The following is a 17,752-nucleotide window of genomic DNA, read 5'->3' as shown; positions in this document are numbered from 1 at the left end:
ACATTTTAGCTGATATCTGGCCCAGAGGCAGAAAATAAATAAAAGTTCTATATTATTTTGCAAAGGCTTGATTCTGGAGAAGATATGGGAAAGATTATGAATATTTTAATTGTGTTGAAAATCCAGTTGCTCATGCGCTAAATATTTTAATGGAAAGTGATTCTCAGAGAACTTTTGCAAAGAGGTTCAAAGTACATTGTTCTCCTACTTGTTACAGACAATTAGTGGATGGTGCTGAAGCGTCTTGAAGAATCACCAGGAAACATACACAGCTGAGAAAAGAGATGTAAACTGTAGCTTGTGATCTTACTATTAGCTTTTGTGGTTAACACACATCCTTCTATGAGAGGAACTGACTGACTATGGATAGCTTGGAGAGTGTCTGAGGGCAGGTTAGGTAAAACACCTGTTCGTGGTTCTTAATGTGATTGTGAAACAGCCAAAGGAATGGGTAGAAGGGATGCAGAGACCAATTATGTAATTTGGATATTGGTTTGATGTGTGATAGAGTGCCACTATGCAGGGGAAGATTAAATGTAATTAGTATAGATGATAGACTTTTGCATACTAACTCCCTTAAATCACTAAATATAATAAAAAGTTTTATTTGGAGTGGGGAAAACGTTGGGTGGGAGGACTGTAACACCTGTTGGTTTCACAGATAGAGGCAGCTTAGGATTACTGCATTTTAGTGGTTATTCATCAGTGGTTATTCAGATCAGTGGCACCCAGCCTTTTCAGTTTGTGCCTCCCTAGCAATTTCCAATGAAGTTTAAGCCACAGTGTGATCTTAAAGCAGTATGTAAGGGTTTGATACTGACAGAGAAGAAGGTGATTAAGAAAACAGACGACTTTCAACTGGGAAGCAATAACTTATTCTGAACAAGAAAGTGGTGGGGCTGAGATGGAGCCCCTACACATTGCCAGTGCACAGGAGCAGCAGCTTCAGTTGTTGTATCTCACTCTGACATCTCTTGTGCACTGTCAAAGGCCAGAAAACTCCACAGTCGACAGAGAAGTGCTGTGGTGCTGCTCTTACAGGGACTGGTGGCAAACTGGCATCCCTGTTTGCCAGGCTCGCTCGCTTCCACAGCTGCCAGCTTTATTTCCTTTATTTCCTTTACAAAACCGAGGGGAACTCCCCCATCCCACAAGCAGTTTACTGCCCACAACACATTGTTGAGACAAACTGTGGGTATGGCCCCAACTATTTTATCCACCACTGGTTTAAGTCTGTGCTGCACAGCTCTGTCTCCCGAAGTACAGGCTGTGTTCATGCGGCCTGCAGCGGCCGCTCGGCATTCAGGCCCTGTGTGCCCAAGGTTTGTTGCATGCAGACCGTTTGTTTAGGAGAAACAAATGAAAAACACAATTTAAAAGTGATTTGAAATGTGTATGTTGGTCCTTCGGGCTGAATAAAAGCGGGCCCCTGAAAGGCAAGGAAGGAGTGTGCGGTCCAATAATTAGAGGCCCATTGTCATGCAGATGTAGAAGAGGGGCTGCCCCAGTGTCTGTGGATAACTGTAAATCTGGATTTTCTTGATGTTCAGGGCCTGGCCTCCTTGGCTAAAGGACGTTCAGTTAACACTGAATGTAATGGAAGAAGCACTGTGATGTGAGGGCTGAAAGTAGTGTTTTCTGAAGCGGGGTTTTATTTCTGTGTGCCAGTTCTTGACATTGCACAATAGACCTCCCAAATGGGTCTGGTACTCCGAGGAGATAACTCTGCCTGCCTTAAAGTTCAACATCCTAAAAGCTGGCTTAAGTAATTTCTAAAAATTAATTGCACAAAGAAATGATTCTAGCAATGCAGTGTAACAATACAGTGGTTTTACCTCATTTAGGTATCTAAGTTTTCTATCCTTAGTGCATTCGTTGGGCACAAAGTTGTAAAAATAGCCAACTGTATCTGAAGCAACAGTGCTTTCCATAGAACAGCCTTCTGGAGAAGCTGGTTGTGCCTCTCAGCTTTCATTTAGGAATGTTTTATACACTTTGCAAATCATGGTTTTATAGGAATTATTTTATATATACTTCTATTTTTTTTCTCAAAAGAACTAATGTGAACTGGCAAAAAATCCAATCTTTTAAAACAGTTCTACTTTCAATGTCTTTGTCCATCTTTTATCAAGCTTTTTGGAAAGCCAGCAAATCAGTGTTAACAAACAGTAAATAGAGAATACTGTCATCAGAAAATTACTTGAAAAGAAATAAACTGTATTACATAATGTTTTTAACTTCAATTTTAATTAAGCTTTGTAAATTTACAAACACCTAATGTTTGTTATACATCAAGATCACAACAGTGGAGGAAAACCATAAGGTTAAATGCCTCATCTAATTGAAGGATAAAGGAAAAGCAGATTGGATTAGGCACCTGTTCCATTAAAGGTGGTGAAAGTTTTTTTTTATATTTGGACACATTGCTAGAGATTCAAGACTCTCTTTTTTATATACACTTATGCTTTCCAATGTCATCATTTCTACAGAACACCCCACTCCTGCTGTGAGAGAAGTATGCAAGCTTTGTTGTCTTAAGCAGAATCTGTAGATAATAATTTAGGGAGCATCGATCTTTACATTTCCACTCTTCAGCCAGAATTTGGGAAAGCTTTGACACTTCAGAACATTTTTGATCAGATAATCCCTTACAACTTCACACTGCCTGAGCAGTTCTCACTGAAATTAAATAGTATTCTTTTGTTTCTTAACAGATGAGGAAAAAGAAAATAATAGAGCATCAAAACCACACTCAACTCCCGCTACACTGCAATGGTAAGTTGCCTTTGAAAAAAAACAAGGCGACCTGTTAGAATCTTTCCTTATCTTTTTTTGAACTGAAGTGAATAGAGATCTTGGACATCTTATAGAATTCTAAAGATAGTTTTACTGTAGGTATTTAATTTGCTCATAAGCATCCTATGTAATGTTTCTCAACAAATATCTTATTCTGATGAGATTTCTTTGAATATAAGAGAGCTTTGATACAGTTTAGAAAACCTAGTTGGCATATTTGCTTGTCACCTTGCCAGTTGGTAATTTGTGGTTCATCTTCTTTGTTGTACTTATTACAAAAAGAAAACTAGTACAGAGAATTTTGTTTGAGACTTATGATTGCTTCAGTGTGGGATGATGTCTACCTTTTCTGACTGTTTTACTAAAATGAAATCTTTGACACTAGCACAGAAGGTGACAAGTGATCAATCATTTTCCAGGAGGTTCTACTATCTGTCAGAACACAGATCTGTTACAGAGAAGTCTGCCAAGCCTCAGAGCGTGCTATCTGAAATCTCATGCTCCTTAGATTGCTTGAAATCTTTTAAAGACAGGCCTTTGCTTCACCTGTAGGGAGTTCATTTAGGATTAGATTTTTTTTTTTTTTTTTTTTTTAGTTTATTTTTTTGCTTTTAGAAAACTGTTTTTTTTTCCTTCTATGTACCTCTTGGGAAACCTAACAGAATAAATAGCAAAGAATAATCCAATCAGTTCATGAGATTTCAGACAATTTCATTTATGTTCTCCTCAAAAAAACAAAATCTGTAGGAGGATTCAGAATACGTTGCTGCAAATATTCAATATTTTGCCTTGCTGAATTTGCAGACACTTTCAGTACAAATAGTGAGATATGTAAAAATAAATAAAGGCTCTTAGTTCTGAATGATTACTACTTTTTGCATATTTGTACAACCAAGATGCTTTCAGAAGCTTTGGAAATGTGAATAAAGAAGGGGAGCGACAATAGAGAAAAAAAAAATTAAAATAGTAGGGAAATTATATAGATATATTTTCTTATTTTCTATTATTAACATAAACCATTTCAACACAGTTCAAACAAGATCACTGAGAATGATCTAGATAAAATGAAATAATAGCCATGGTTTACCAGTCCAAATTCAGAACGGAGTTTATTTTGCAGCAGATTCAGTGAAGAGTCTTTTCCACAGGAGCAAATAGCATAGTAGCCAAGAAGTCAGAGTTAATTAGAACATGCCAGTGATACTGTTCCCAACAGTAAACATGCAAATACTGTTAACAGTCTTTTGCCAGATACTTTCAAGCTTCCTCAGTCATAAAGATTAGTAAATCCCTAAACTCCTGGGATATTGAGCCCTGCTGGAATGTGGTGCAAACACTAATACTCATTCAGCAGTTTTTGCAATAGAATGACAGAATTTTGGACAAAAAAAAGGAAAATCTGCTTATGTCATTTTCCCTTCTCCTTTGCTAGTGGATTGGCTTACTACCTGCCTGTTGTGTGATGCTTCCTACACATTTTGGTAGGTTAGAAATTGTCCCTTTTGAGACTTCTGGAGCATCTGCAATATCCTTCATTGAATTTTCCATTCAAAACACGTGAGGAAACAGAAATCACTGACATTTTCAAGTTTAACTTCTTTAGTTAATGTCAAACTGAATAATATGATTTACTCATTAATAGACTTACAGGTAATAGCTTGCCAGCTTAGTAGCTGTCTCATACGAAAGTTTTTTCTTGGTTTCTTTTCTGCCTCAGTACTGCAGCTTTGAATTGGGGTTGCCTGGAGAAACCATGCTTCTGCATTTGATACATTAAATAAAATTAGAAGTTCAAACATTGTGATCAAAATGCTACAAAGCAGAAAGCTTGCTTTGGGGGTGAAGATGTTAAGTTTCCATTTTTCTGGAAAGCCAGACACAGTACTGTCAGGTTATTCATACTGTGGTAGCACAGAGCAACCCATAGGTTGGTAAATTATTTTGGTCAGCACTGTACAAAAGCTTCACTGAGTGTTTCCCACAGGTTTGGCCTTACTTGTTCAATGGTTTTGCCTGCTCAGGGCTCAAATCAAGTTTTTGCACAGTCAGAAAAGATGAAAGATGAAATTTACCTGAATATGCCTTGAGAAAGCATGAATCCTACACTCTCGCAGGAATCTCTAAGCAAGATTAGAAGTTCTGGGATAAATTACTGCCTAGATTCCAAGGGTAGGGTACTGAAATTACCTTGCTCTGGCAAATGGAAGCACCACCTTTGTCTCCTGTGTCTGTTTTTTACTGTAAGGTGCTACTATCATTCATAGATAATGGAGTCATGGGAGCAGTGGAGAAAAGAAACAGAGGAAATGTCAGTAGCAAGGAAAAAGAAGGAAAGTGGCAGGGAAAGGGAAGCAAATCGTAAGAGAAATATGTAATTTTTATCATATTATTCGTATTGCCTTTGCTTTTATTATTTATTTCTTGTCTGACATCTTAGTGAAAAGAAAGAACAACATCAATCCCATGAGGATCTATCTGTAATGCTTATGTCTCTCCAAATGGGAAGTACATTGAACACCGTAAAAGAGGAGAAAATCTAGCTGAGGATTTAGAAGTGTGTCTGGATGACTGTCAGCCCAGCTAGATATCTTTCCTGGAAATAAGAATGATGTTTTTTTGCTTTGCTTAGTTTGGCTGATGACACAAAATGAAGTGAAAGGCCAGGTAAATGTAGTCATTCTGCCAAATTATCATCCAGGAATGAGCACCAGCCTGAATGTTAACTGTTAAGGCATGAACATTCAAATACTTAGTATTCTGTTCTTCTCTCTTGTTCCTGCGTGCATGGCTACAGCTTGCTAAGTACTTCTCTAAAACATTTGAGATTATCTCCCTGGCGAGCTGGTTGTCCAAACTGTAGTGTTATTTCACTTCAGTTTGGGGTGTGTGTGAGTCTAATTCTCTCAGCACCGAATTATCAAAAGCCAAGACAGCTCAAGTCCATGCAATTTGGTGGCTTACAGCATAGGTGCACCAAATAATAACAGTGTTGTGAAGGTGAAACAAACAAAAAACGATTGTATTTTCTACAACATGCCAAAAAAGAACAGAAAAAGAAGAAAGTAAAGCACACTAGTCAATGGATTCTCCCAAGGTTAGCAGTTTTGGAGAAACAGTTATAATACATCAAATTATCTATTCTAGAATCCTTTATGTAGTTAGAAATGATAACATCACAGCTGTTCTGTTGCCTTCCAACCTAGAAATAAGACTACACTATGAACACAACTCTGATATATAGTAATGTCATTTATTCTAGAAGTATGTAAATATAAAGGGGGGAAAACTAATGGAGACAGGTAAAATTGTCACTATTGTGGAAGGATTTAGGGGTTTAATTGCTATACTGTAGTGGTACAAAAGGTCTTACTGTGAACTACTGGATTTCATTTGGCTTTATTAGGGCACTTAAAATGTTATATATACATTATTTCTGATAGAAATTTGTTAGGTAGCAGGTTGAGTTCATTATCTTTCTACAACACTGTAGAATGAGGCTGAATTCAAAACATGATAAAGTTGTTAAATAAAAGACAGGAAAATAAAAGAAGTGGAGCAAGATGGGGTTTTGATCATTAAAAAAAAAGTTCAGGTATAATGGAGCATTGTTCGGTGTCAGACTAATGATTCTCTGTGAAAGAGAGGAGAAAAAGAGAAAAATTCATCAGATATGAGCAGAAATAATTAACTGCTTTTCTTTCTGTCCTGTCTTGGTCACGGAAGCTGACATTCCAATTAGCAGCTATAGTATACAAACGAACTCTCCAGGTTTTGAAAGAAGGTTTTGTTAAAGCACTATGAATTTGAGGAAAGATGCCGTGATGATATTCCTGTAGAAACCAAGGAAGAATAGATGTTGCCCATACAAACTGATTCCATTCATCTGGCCGGATATCTTATTAAAATAGTTTGCAGTCACAAATGATTGTGATAACTGAAATGGAAGGAGGATAGGACCTGGAAGAGGCAACGATAGAGTGAAACTAGATATTTGAAGAGGTATTGTACAGTTATCATATGACAGGGGCCTATTTACTGTAAAACTGGAGGTTTCTGAGAATATATTTATTTTATAGTTTAAGAAGTGGTACCCACTTTCTTCTCACAGCCAGCAAGGCAGATGAGCACATTTGCAACTAAAAAGCACAAGTGCTACCATGGGTGACAAGATTGAGGTTTTAAAGTTGTGCGTATGTAAAGAGCTCTTCAGATTCTTTGGGTCAGCAATCATAATAATATAATTTCAAGATAAATATTTTTCTAATCTATCGATTGACAGTGGCTACGATTCCATATTTTAAACACTGAGCAGTTGCTCATTCATGGATGTGATGCATAATTTAGAATGTGATGGTTGTGTTTGTGTGTGTGAGTTATGATAGTTTCTACAATGCAAAGGAGGATGGTATTTCACTACTGCATTCAGCAGATCGTGGACTCTTGTTTTCTTCACTTAATCAATCAACAATAGCGAGAAATTATTCTACAGATATAATTTTGTGCACATCTGTTGGTGTTTTAAAAAAACTTGTTTCAGCCACACTTGCTTCTTCCAGATAAGGAATTTTGCAGCTGGACGGGAGTGAAAAGATGTCACTAACCAATGGTGACCTGTCCTGTAAAAATGAGGGAATGCTGCCCATCACCCAGTGTTTGGTTTCGTTCAACAGGTCTTATATGATAGTATGTTTTCCAAAAAAATAGTACTTTGGAACATGACCACAGAATAATATTCCTTCGTGCCTTTCTCCCATTGATTCTAAGAACTCACAATCTACATATTTAATTGAAAGCAGAAAGCAAATTATAAGCAAGCTTTGTCAAAGTTAATTGGACTTTGTACTTAAGAACAAAACAGAGAAAACTGACTAGAAAAGCAGAGGCTGTAGTTTTTGGTCTTAAAGATGCAGCTTTGCACACAATTCACCATACAGGACATCCAACATAATAGCAGTGCTCTCTGTTTGATGTTTGCTTTTTAAGGCTGGAGGAGAACTACGAGATTGCAGAAGGTGTTTGCATTCCTCGAAGTGCTCTCTACATGCATTACTTGGACTTCTGTGAGAAAAATGACACGCAACCTGTTAATGCCGCCAGCTTTGGAAAGGTGAGTCTAAACAGCACTATGATACCTCAAGCTCTCACCTGGTTCAGGTGAATTTGGGTTAAAGAAAAAGTAAAATTGTCATTTACTGCTAGAGATACTGATGTATTAATAAAACATCTTACGATTCAGATTGCAAGGCAAAGGCTAAGATTTTAAGTATTTAGAAAGTTGGAATCACTTCTCATCACGGCTAAGCTGCAGAATATACTACTTTTTTGATTATTTCAGCATTGGTGTTGCCAGCCTGACAGTTATGTTATACAGTATTGGAGCTTGGAAGTCAACTACAATCCAGTCCAAGCACTGTGACCTGTAGTGCTTTAAAAAATGTATATTTAAAACAAAAACAAACAAGCAAACAAACAAACAACAACAACAACAAAAACCAGAAGGGTTAAGTATCAGTAATTTAATTCTGGGTCTATCTTTGCCATTCTTGTAAGCATAGTGTAAAGATCCTTGAATTAAGAATATTATAACACAGTGGCAAATCTGTGATGGAGAAAGTACAGTGCCTCTGGATGTTCAAATCCCAAAAGCATCCAAAGCATCTGTGGGGCTCTGCACATGCAGGCTGCCCACATATCTTCACTCTGCAATTCCTTGTGGTTCTGCTTTCCAGGCCAGCTTTTGTTAAGAGCCACTGTGGTTATTTCCAGTCTGAAGTGGAGACACAGTCTGTACAGATGCAGCAGTGCATGGCACAGGTGTGAGCAGTAAAGGATTATGCTGTACCTCACTACCAGATGTTATCAAGTGGCTAAGATGCTACACAAGCTTCTTATTTTGGAATTTCTGATAAGATGATGTTTTCTCTGTGAAAAATAGGATGATATTTTATATTTTTCATTTTTTTTAATCTAAGACCATGTTTTTACTCTCCAATGTGTCACAAGTTTTTAAAACTCATCTCCAGACAAAATGTAGAGTTTGCCACTGTTTTTGAAATGCTTACAAGCATGAATCTGAATGAAACCTTCTTCTTGTGTTCACAACATTTATTCCATAAAAATGCTGCTTATTCAAAGAGGGGAATGTGTTCTTAGGGTATGTGCTTCTGAAAAGAGTAGGCAAAGGAGAAGAATGTATTTAATGAGGTGCCATTTTCTAGAAGATCTTTATGTTGGCAGTTGAGCAAGACAAGTAAAATGTACCGTATTTTAATGTTACAATGTTTGTCACATCGTAAAGACCTGCATAGGTCTGTTGATTCCATGTTAGATTTCTTTCTAAATACACTGCATATTATGAATGAAGTTGTTCATTTTATGTATTATTACTACCTACTGGTTAAGTGAACTCACAACGTGTAATTTTTGAATAGTGAGAACAAGAAACAGGTTTCATGCTGACCTGCACATTTGGGATGTAGGTAGAATTTACATGATGCTATTTTGCTGCTACTGAAAACTTCCCTAAATTGTAAGGAGTGCATAATCTCTGATTATTTCATCACAATAATTTCACCAACATGCAACAGTCCAGTTATCATGTGTACTACTCTATCCTTCTCTCTGCCTTCATACATATGCACTTTATCAGTAGGGTGGTAGGGTGATCCTGGCCTACACGTGCAGTATCTTCCATCTAAAAATCAAGGTATTCTTTTTTTAATTTTTTTTTTCCCTCATATGCTGTTTTCTACTTAGCTGTAGTAGAGTTAGTTCTGATACAGCGATCCACAGTGTTTGTTTTCCCTTTTTGTGGAGATGAACACGTATGGAATTCCAGTACTATCCTAAAACAGTGTTTTGTATGGCCATTTTGGATCTGGAAGCTGTGGCTTCTGTATAGGTGTGTCCAGGAATCTTAGACAACACTGACATGAATATTGAAGCAAATCAGGCTTCTGAATATACAGAACCCAGAGCAGACCTCAGTGCCTCTGTGAGACCTGTTATTGCTAAAAAAAGATGTCCTTCATAGTCATGATGATCTGCAAGGCGCACACATGCTTCATGTAGTCAATAATTTGCAGTCTGATTCTTCTTAGAAGTAGGTACACAAATGGAATTTTAGCCAACAGAGCTGTGTTGTAGCCTGGCCAGGTGGCTGAGCACCACACAGTTGTTTGCTCACTCTCCCCTTTCCCAGTGGGATGGCAGAGAGAACATTAAAAAAAACCAACAAGGTAGAACTCCTGAGTTGAGATAAAACTATTTACTGAGAGAAAAGGAGAAGTATAATAATGATGACATATATACACACACATATAAATGTATATAACAAGTGATGCCCAAGCAATTACTCAACGCTCTCCGACTGATGCCCAACTAGCCCCCTGAGCAGCAGAAGAGAGACAGAGATATGAATGCCCACCCTCCTTCAAAACTCCTTCCACATGATGTCATATGGCATAGAATATCTCTTCAGCCATTTTAAGTCAGCTGTTCTAATTCTCTTCCCTCTCAGCTCCTTTGATCCTTTGCTGCGAATGGCCTTGGCTCTGTGCATCACTGCTTAGCCACAAGTATAAACATCAGGGTGTTATCAGTGTTGTTTTTCTCCTAGAACCAAAGCATAGCATCATACCAGACACTTCGAAGAAAATAATTCTATCCCAGTTGAAACTATGACAAATTGTTATCATATGACTTAAATACCGTATTGGCAGTGCGTGCTACATAAATGACTTGGAGGCAGAGCAGGGAAATAGGTGCTATCTGAGGACTTCTGCACTTAGCTGCTGAAACAGAGACCCCAGACATGTTCGTCCTCATTGGGAACCACGAAGAGGCCTGCAGCTGTTATCTTCTGCAGAGAAAGGGCTTAGTTGTTCTGTGAAATTGTAGACAGTTCGCCTTTCAAGAGCCTACATTAAATTTATGATTCATTTTTGAACTTTAACTCTTTGGGCAATGTTAAACATTTAGACTTTTCCTTCAACAGACTGATAGTATTCAGAAAGAGATATGGAGTTCAGCACATGAAAACAATCTGTAAGAAGGAACATCCTAATGCGTTGTTACTCAGTTAAATCTGAATTAACCCAGCAGAGTTAATTTCATTTTTAAAGACACTGCTTGAGACAAGAAACTTGCCTGCAAGTGATTTCTCTAGGTTAAGATTTTGTGGGCAGTGTTTCAGCCTGTTTATTGCTTAACCTTAATGCAAGTGCAATATTCCACAACAAAGCATAGAAGGGAACTGTTCATGATCAGCTGAACTAATAGACCTTGTTTCTTACAGTTTCATATGTTCCATAAATCCAGAGCTGTACTTAAGTCTTCTGTATCTCCGTGTTTCCCTACAGTACTTCCAATTATTTCCAGGTCCTGATCGCTGTATGGAGGTCTTTCTTTTTCCAGTTTTCTTACACACTTGTTGCACCTTCCTCCTCTGTTATTTTAGATTCCCTCACGTCTATTTGTCTGTATATCTCTCTCTCCTCTGTCTCCCCAGGCAGATGGGCAACTAGTAGCCCATAGGCTGGTTGAGAGCAATGGCAGAGTTGACTCTCTGCCTCATACTCGTAGTTCTCCAGTAAAGCAGTGCCAGATGGCTCACCTGAAGGTTCATCTTTCTCCCCTGTATTGTCTCTGAACCACAGAATCATTAAGGTGGGAAAAAAACACTGAGATCTTCTAGTCCAATTGTCAACCTGTCATCTCCAGCCTTAATTTCAATTTGCTATCCCCATTATCCAGCCAGGGTTTCTTACTGCATGTCTAGGACATGGACTGCACCATAGGCATTTGGTAACACTGGATTAGTGGCACAAAACTTGCTCTGAGAAACAGTGAGGAGGAGAGATTTACAGAGAGACAGTAATACCTCACTGACCGTTTCCTTAGGAAATCTGGCTAATAGCAAGAAAAGTACTCAGAGGAAAAAAAGCAGAATTGTTGTATAAATAAACACCTTTTAAAAAGTAACCTGTACTCTTAAGCCACTTAAAGTACATATAAAATAAGGAAGATTCTAATGGTCGTTAATACAATAATATTATGTGGCAAAGGAAACTGTAGCTTTAATATGTTAGCCAAGTATTTTAGTTCTTTACTTAACCAAGTAATGTGTGAACATTACAGCCAGTTCTGTCCGTACTAACATTTGCCAATTCTTAAATAGCTACATTCCCTGGTTTATTATTACAGAGTGGATTAAGATTCTTCCTGCTGGAAGTTCTGCCGCTGCCTGTAGCTGGGAGGGCTGAGCAGGTGTATGTTTTTGTCTGAGCAACACGTTAACATAAAATATTAGTGATAATTAATAATATTAGTGATAATTAATACACTGAGCTATGAATTACCCAGGAACTGTTGCTTATGGATCGGTTTTGTAAGACTTCTTGGTTCTGTCCTATCTGTGCCAACTCAGGTCCAAGTGGTAAGTCCTTGAGCTTCTCTTATGCTTTTGTTTCCTCAGCCAACATTGATTTTTGTTGTTTCTCTTGTGACTCTTTATGACCCTTATTTGTCTTAATAGAACCTCTTGAAGACGTAATCTTCCCCTACACACCAGTTTCCCCTAACTTCCAAGATCTCAGTTCACTGCTTCAAGTTTACTTCGTAGCACTGTTACCTCCAGGACCTGCATATTTCTCATACAGATTTTATGAAGAACGATGATCTTAAGAATGCTTAATTTCTCATGGCACAACCTTTCCTTTGCATCCTAGTGTATTTCCCATAACTCCCATATGCCCCCTGGAGGTTAAATAATTTCCTCTTTTGTTCTTTTGTTTTTGTTTTCTGCCTTGTCTTTTGACAAGCAGTAGTAAATTGATATTTGAAAAGAAAGCGAAAGAAAAATGCTGACATTCTGTGGGCTGCTTCTTCCTCAGCCTTAGGTCCTTTTACAACGTGGGTGCACGCTTACCTGAAATCTCAGAGCTATCTCGTTGCTCTCTGAATGGCTTTTCTGTAAGTTTATTTTGACAAATGGAGAAGGAAGGGGTCCACAACAGATTTATAAAGTGGTTAGGAAAGATCTTTTACTTTTTTGAAAAATAATGTGCTGAGACACAGTTACACTAGCAAAAAAAATATGTTTCAATACAGTTTGCTTAGCTCCAGGGCAGTACAAGCTGTACCAGCCAGGGCCTTCTTTTATCACTATGCACTGTCACTATGCCCAGAAGTTTTGCCAGCAGGACTGCTCCTCCAAGCATGAGTAACATAGAGAGAATTTACAATTCCGTCCCATCATACTGGATATATTTGACTTCAAAAAAGGACAGGCTAGCCTCTTTGAAATCTTATTGATAATGACATTACAGTATGTGTTTGGATTCTGTATGGAAATGTACACATCTGGAAACTACCTGCTGTGCCTAGGGAGATACTTCTGGAGATGCATTTTTTGCCCTGTCCTCCCAGTTTGCTCCTAAGTAGCCTCACAGGTAAGTGCACACCAATCCCAAATTTACTCTTAGTGCTCTGTTCTATTAGACTAAAATAGTAAGAGCTTTATTATGGACAGTTACTACATCAGGAATGTTTTTTTACTATACTAATTTTTTATAGTCAATATAGAAAAAAAAAGAATGGGGCAAAAATCAATCTAAAGTTGAGGATGTGGTTTCTGTTATTGCATGAAAGGACACACTGTATCTGAGCAAACCCTGCTTTTCTTTCACCTCTTTTACATCCCGACTGAAGGACGGTTAATACCAATATGACACTTTTTCCTGATTCCAAGTTTTCTAGGTCAACCTCCTCTCACAAACTCATAATAGTCCCAGAAGCAACAGGTCATACTGGTGTGGGAAGAGTGGTGGTACAGAGGGCTCGTTACCCCCCTGTCTCAGCTTCACAAATCCCTCATATTATTACAGGTTGCTATTCATTGTCTTTTCCCCTTGAGCTTGGGAAGCAAGAAAACCAACAAGAACGCCCCAGTTTCTTTGGATAGGCTTCCCGTTTCCCAAAGATTTGCCATCTAGCAAAGGCATTTTTTACAGGCTTTGCCACTTGAAGCATCTGGCTTCCACTCAGACCTTTGGTGTGAGTAGAGTGGCCTCTGGGCTGCTTTACCTCATGCCTTGTCAGAACGTCCCAGAGGCTGTTCTTACAGCACAGGGTCTGCCAGAGTGCAGGGATGCTGGCGCTCAGCCTTTTCCCACAGATACCCTGGGTGTGATGGGAGGAAGTGTGCTGGCACCAGGAAAGAGCAGGGGGAGTTGTTCTGGGCTTTAGGTCTGCTTGGCTTCAGCAAGGCAGCACAGAAAGTGCTGTGACTCAGTAAGACATGTGAGTCAGGGCGTTCAGTGTTTGCAGGGATGCAGTAATCCGTTTGATTGTGCCTTAGGCTGAATTCTATCTGGCCAGAGGAACTGCTGAAGGAGAATGCTGTACTTAGATGAATTTGAGGAGATGTCTCACAAGCTTCACTAAAGATGGAGTTTGTCATGGAGTCTAATCTCCACAGCAGGCAGAATTGGGCATGGACTGGCTTTGTCTGACTTGCTTTGCAATATCAAATTAGTTGTATCAGTGCTAGAAGAAAAATCTCATCCAACTACTAGGCCGTGACCTATTCCATAAAATGATGCAAGTGAGTGGAGAGAAATGGGAGGATACTGAATATGAACAAGCTGTGGGGGCAAGACCTGCACACTGTGCTCTTCCCTCTAGGACTATGCAAGTAAGCGAGTGAGGAGTAAGGTATAGACAGACATGCCTCTTTTCTTCACACAGCTTGGTGGAGCTGGGGAATAGGAATGATATTTTGTAATGGACTGATTTGATCACTTTCTTTCCTATCAGTGGAACAAAAGCCTTCCTAATCTTTTTTCTTAAGTTATATCTTGTCAAGCCAAGTCATCTTTGATCCAAAAGGTACCTCTTAGCACGGGTATTAATAATAACACTGTTTAAGGAGCTTAGAATCACTTTCTCCTTCTGGCAGCATTCAGATGCTAGGTTGCAACTTAATTTGTTTCCATTTCATTACACTGGAAAGTTCTAGAAGCATGACTAAAATTATTTGAAATAGAAAAGAAACAAGAGTCATAAAGAGAAACATCCTTCTGTATCAGATGGACTAAAAAAATGAATGTACGCTTTGAAAAGCAGCAACTCAAGCTGTTCCAGGAAAATGACTTCTTGAAGTATCTCTCTGCCTATTGCCCTCAGAGCAAAATTTGACACAAGGAGGGAGAAAAAAAGCTGTCAAGTGTTTCCAGACATCTCTGGTTTCTTCCATCCCTATTAGCACAAAGACAAATGCATGGGATGCTTTTCTCCTCCTGTTTTGTTTCAGTCTCACTTCGTGGAATAATTTAGATGGAATAATTGGGAAACAAAGTTCTCAGCTTGGTAGTGAATGAAATAAGGAAAAATGGATCATAGGATGACGGCAGAATTAACAATACACTTCTCATTTTAAAAGGGAGGCTGCCTCTGCTTGTGTTTGAATCTCACTGCTGGCAATATGAGGAAAGGTGCAATGGCAGAAATTACAGCTGGCAGTCATCAGGATGAAGGAATGCACCTTTGCAGCCATTTGCTGGTAACAGAACAGCTCCTGCAGTTAGCCATGCCTATGGTTAATAGGTTTTGTGGGCTACCGTACAGACCTTTGCAGAGGAAGTGCATTTTTCTCATTGTCGCTCATAAATCTTCCTCTGTTTTGCACGGATGCTTAAATAATTTATTTCATTTTGATTCTGCTGTGTGAAGAATGAGTAAAAATAGAAATAAATAGATATTTAATTCAAATTTATTTAGACACTAAGGTTTAAAAAGTCAGAACTAGATAAAAATCCTGTTAGCTCCAAGTTCGGTGCAATATACATTGAACATTTTACTATCGGCACTGTGATCTCAGTGTGAGAGAAAGGTATGGGAAGGCCCTTCCTTGCTGCATTCACTTGGGCTGCTCAGTGCATTCAGAGTGGAGCAGGTACAGCCTGTCTGAAGGGAAAGGTTCCCATTTGTTCTTCCTGCACCATTCATCAGGATTTTCTACTGATGGGTTATAGCCAAATGCAGACCTGGATATATGAGTCCACTGGAATGTGTAGAGTATATAGTCTGCTGCTTTATGTCTGTCTCTTATGTACACAGCGTGCAATTACCAAGAGAACTCTGAAATTGTGGGAAGATGAAGAAGCTGAGCATTTTTATTTTTAATCAATAAATTCGTACAACAAGATCTTCTATAGGCAGAAGGCAAGATCAGGTCTTGAGCAGAGCAGAGAGGAAAAGAGGGAGAATGGGACTCAAGTTTAGTAACTGAAAAAGAAATCAAAGAAGCATGGCTTTCTGAGATCAATATATGAATGACAGATATCATAGATATTTGCAAGTGAAACTCCTGCACTACATCGTTCTCAAAAAACAAAAAGCCAAGTAGCATAAAGTAATGCCACATGAGTTTGATGGAGTTTTACTTGGAAAATACAAAGCCTGCATCCCTTTATTCAGCAGATCACACAGGCAGTTGGATTTGGGTAAATTTAGAGAACTGCTGGATGAAATTTCAGCTCCATTGAAGGACAATCGTAAAAGTCCTCTTCACTCTAAAATTCCCTTGGATACCACCCATGAGATCTTTTTAACTCTGCTTCTGTTGAGGAGCCAGCACTGCTGTGAGAACAGGGACTGGGCTCCATTCAGAATGAGGTTTAAACTGCATGGTCAGGTCTTGCTTCATTTCTGCTTATGCAACCTCACAGCAGTGATGAAAGGAAAAGAATCCAAGTTGGTTTTCAGATCCTAACCTGAATTTTCTTGTCTGACATCTAGGAACATCCCCCTTCTCCCTGAAGATGTAAAATTAACTCATCTTCTGTGTAGGTCTTAAAAAAGTCAATATGTATTAAGTACAATTATGGTGTGTTTTACTGAAAGACTTTTCAAGATGCAAGCATGATTTAAAAACAAATTTCTGAACCTTCTGTTTTTTCTATTTGCTTCAGTGCACCATGAACTCCACTTTGTCCTGCCTGCTCCAACCTACTCTCCACTTTACGGGAAATCTCGCTCTCTTTGGGAATATCATTCCATAGGGATTCACCTAAGTGTAGATAAATGCAAGCATTTATACGAGCAGCTAGTTCATTCTTACTTGAATTGTTTCATTCTAGTCACAAACACTGATGCTAATGTGTACAAGCACCAAAGCATGAGTATGCTGTGCTATATGTATATTGCACACACAGCATTAGATCAAAGAGTCCTGATGTTTTCTTTCAGAGGTTTGCTAGATATTTTTGTTGTTAATTACTGGCAAAGAACATTTTAAAAGATGCATACTTTTCAGCTGCGTTCCGAAAGGTGTATCTTGTTGTTTAAGCATGATTAATTTAAAAAAGAAACAAAGAAAAGGAAAAAAAAAAAAAAAAAAAAGATCATCTGATCATCTGCTCTGTTATTCTCCTTTCCTGATCACCTCTGCCCTGGTATGTAGAAATTGGCTGATTTATTTAAATCCCAGCAACTCCCATGGCATATGGTTCATAAAGTGGCATTTACAGTGTGCATTGTAACACTTCATCACTACTAGGCAGACTTTGAAAGTAATACGGGTTCACATTGTTCTAAAAAAGAAAAATTAAGGTGAAAGTAAATCTAATACTTAGCTTTTCTTTTGAGTCTACTGCTGTAAAAAATCAACCTTAGGAGAGGAATGGAATTTTCTGAATGACAACTGCCACCAAAAAAGAAAAAAAATCCCCTAACCCAAAAAGCCATCCTCAGAAAGTAGTTCTTCAACACCGCCTTTTTTCCCACAGCCTTGTGGAGCCCCCAACCCTGTCTGCAGAAAATGAAAGAGAGAGGGGTGGGATTAATGTGTAATTAAAGGGAATTTGGAAGGCTGAGATGTTGCGGAATGTTAGATCAGTAGCTGGAACAGCATGTGGTGTTCTTTAGGCAGGCTTCATTGAATCCATACAAAAAA

The 17,752-nt window shown here is 38.5% G+C and overlaps 1 protein-coding gene across 1 annotated transcript in view; it reads left to right on the top strand.

Moving 5' to 3' along the window:
- Window positions 1-6,953: 6,953 nt before the first annotated feature.
- RFX4 (regulatory factor X4) overlaps window positions 6,954-17,752 on the top strand; it is a 63,544-nt gene continuing 52,745 nt past the window's right edge. Inside the window, exons 1-4 of the mRNA XM_019615312.2 lie at window positions 6,954-6,982; window positions 7,780-7,903; window positions 11,306-11,375; window positions 12,126-12,232. Coding sequence (XP_019470857.2) covers window positions 6,954-6,982; window positions 7,780-7,903; window positions 11,306-11,375; window positions 12,126-12,232 — 330 coding nt within the window. The remainder of the gene's footprint in view (window positions 6,983-7,779; window positions 7,904-11,305; window positions 11,376-12,125; window positions 12,233-17,752) is intronic.

The sequence above is a fragment of the Meleagris gallopavo genome, chromosome 1, assembly GCF_905368555.1.
Source record: "Meleagris gallopavo chromosome 1, MGAL_WU_HG_1.1, whole genome shotgun sequence".
Taxonomy (NCBI): Eukaryota; Metazoa; Chordata; class Aves; order Galliformes; family Phasianidae; genus Meleagris; species Meleagris gallopavo.
The sequence above is the reverse complement of the archived record's forward strand: the minus strand, read 5'-3'. Positions and strand labels throughout refer to the sequence as shown.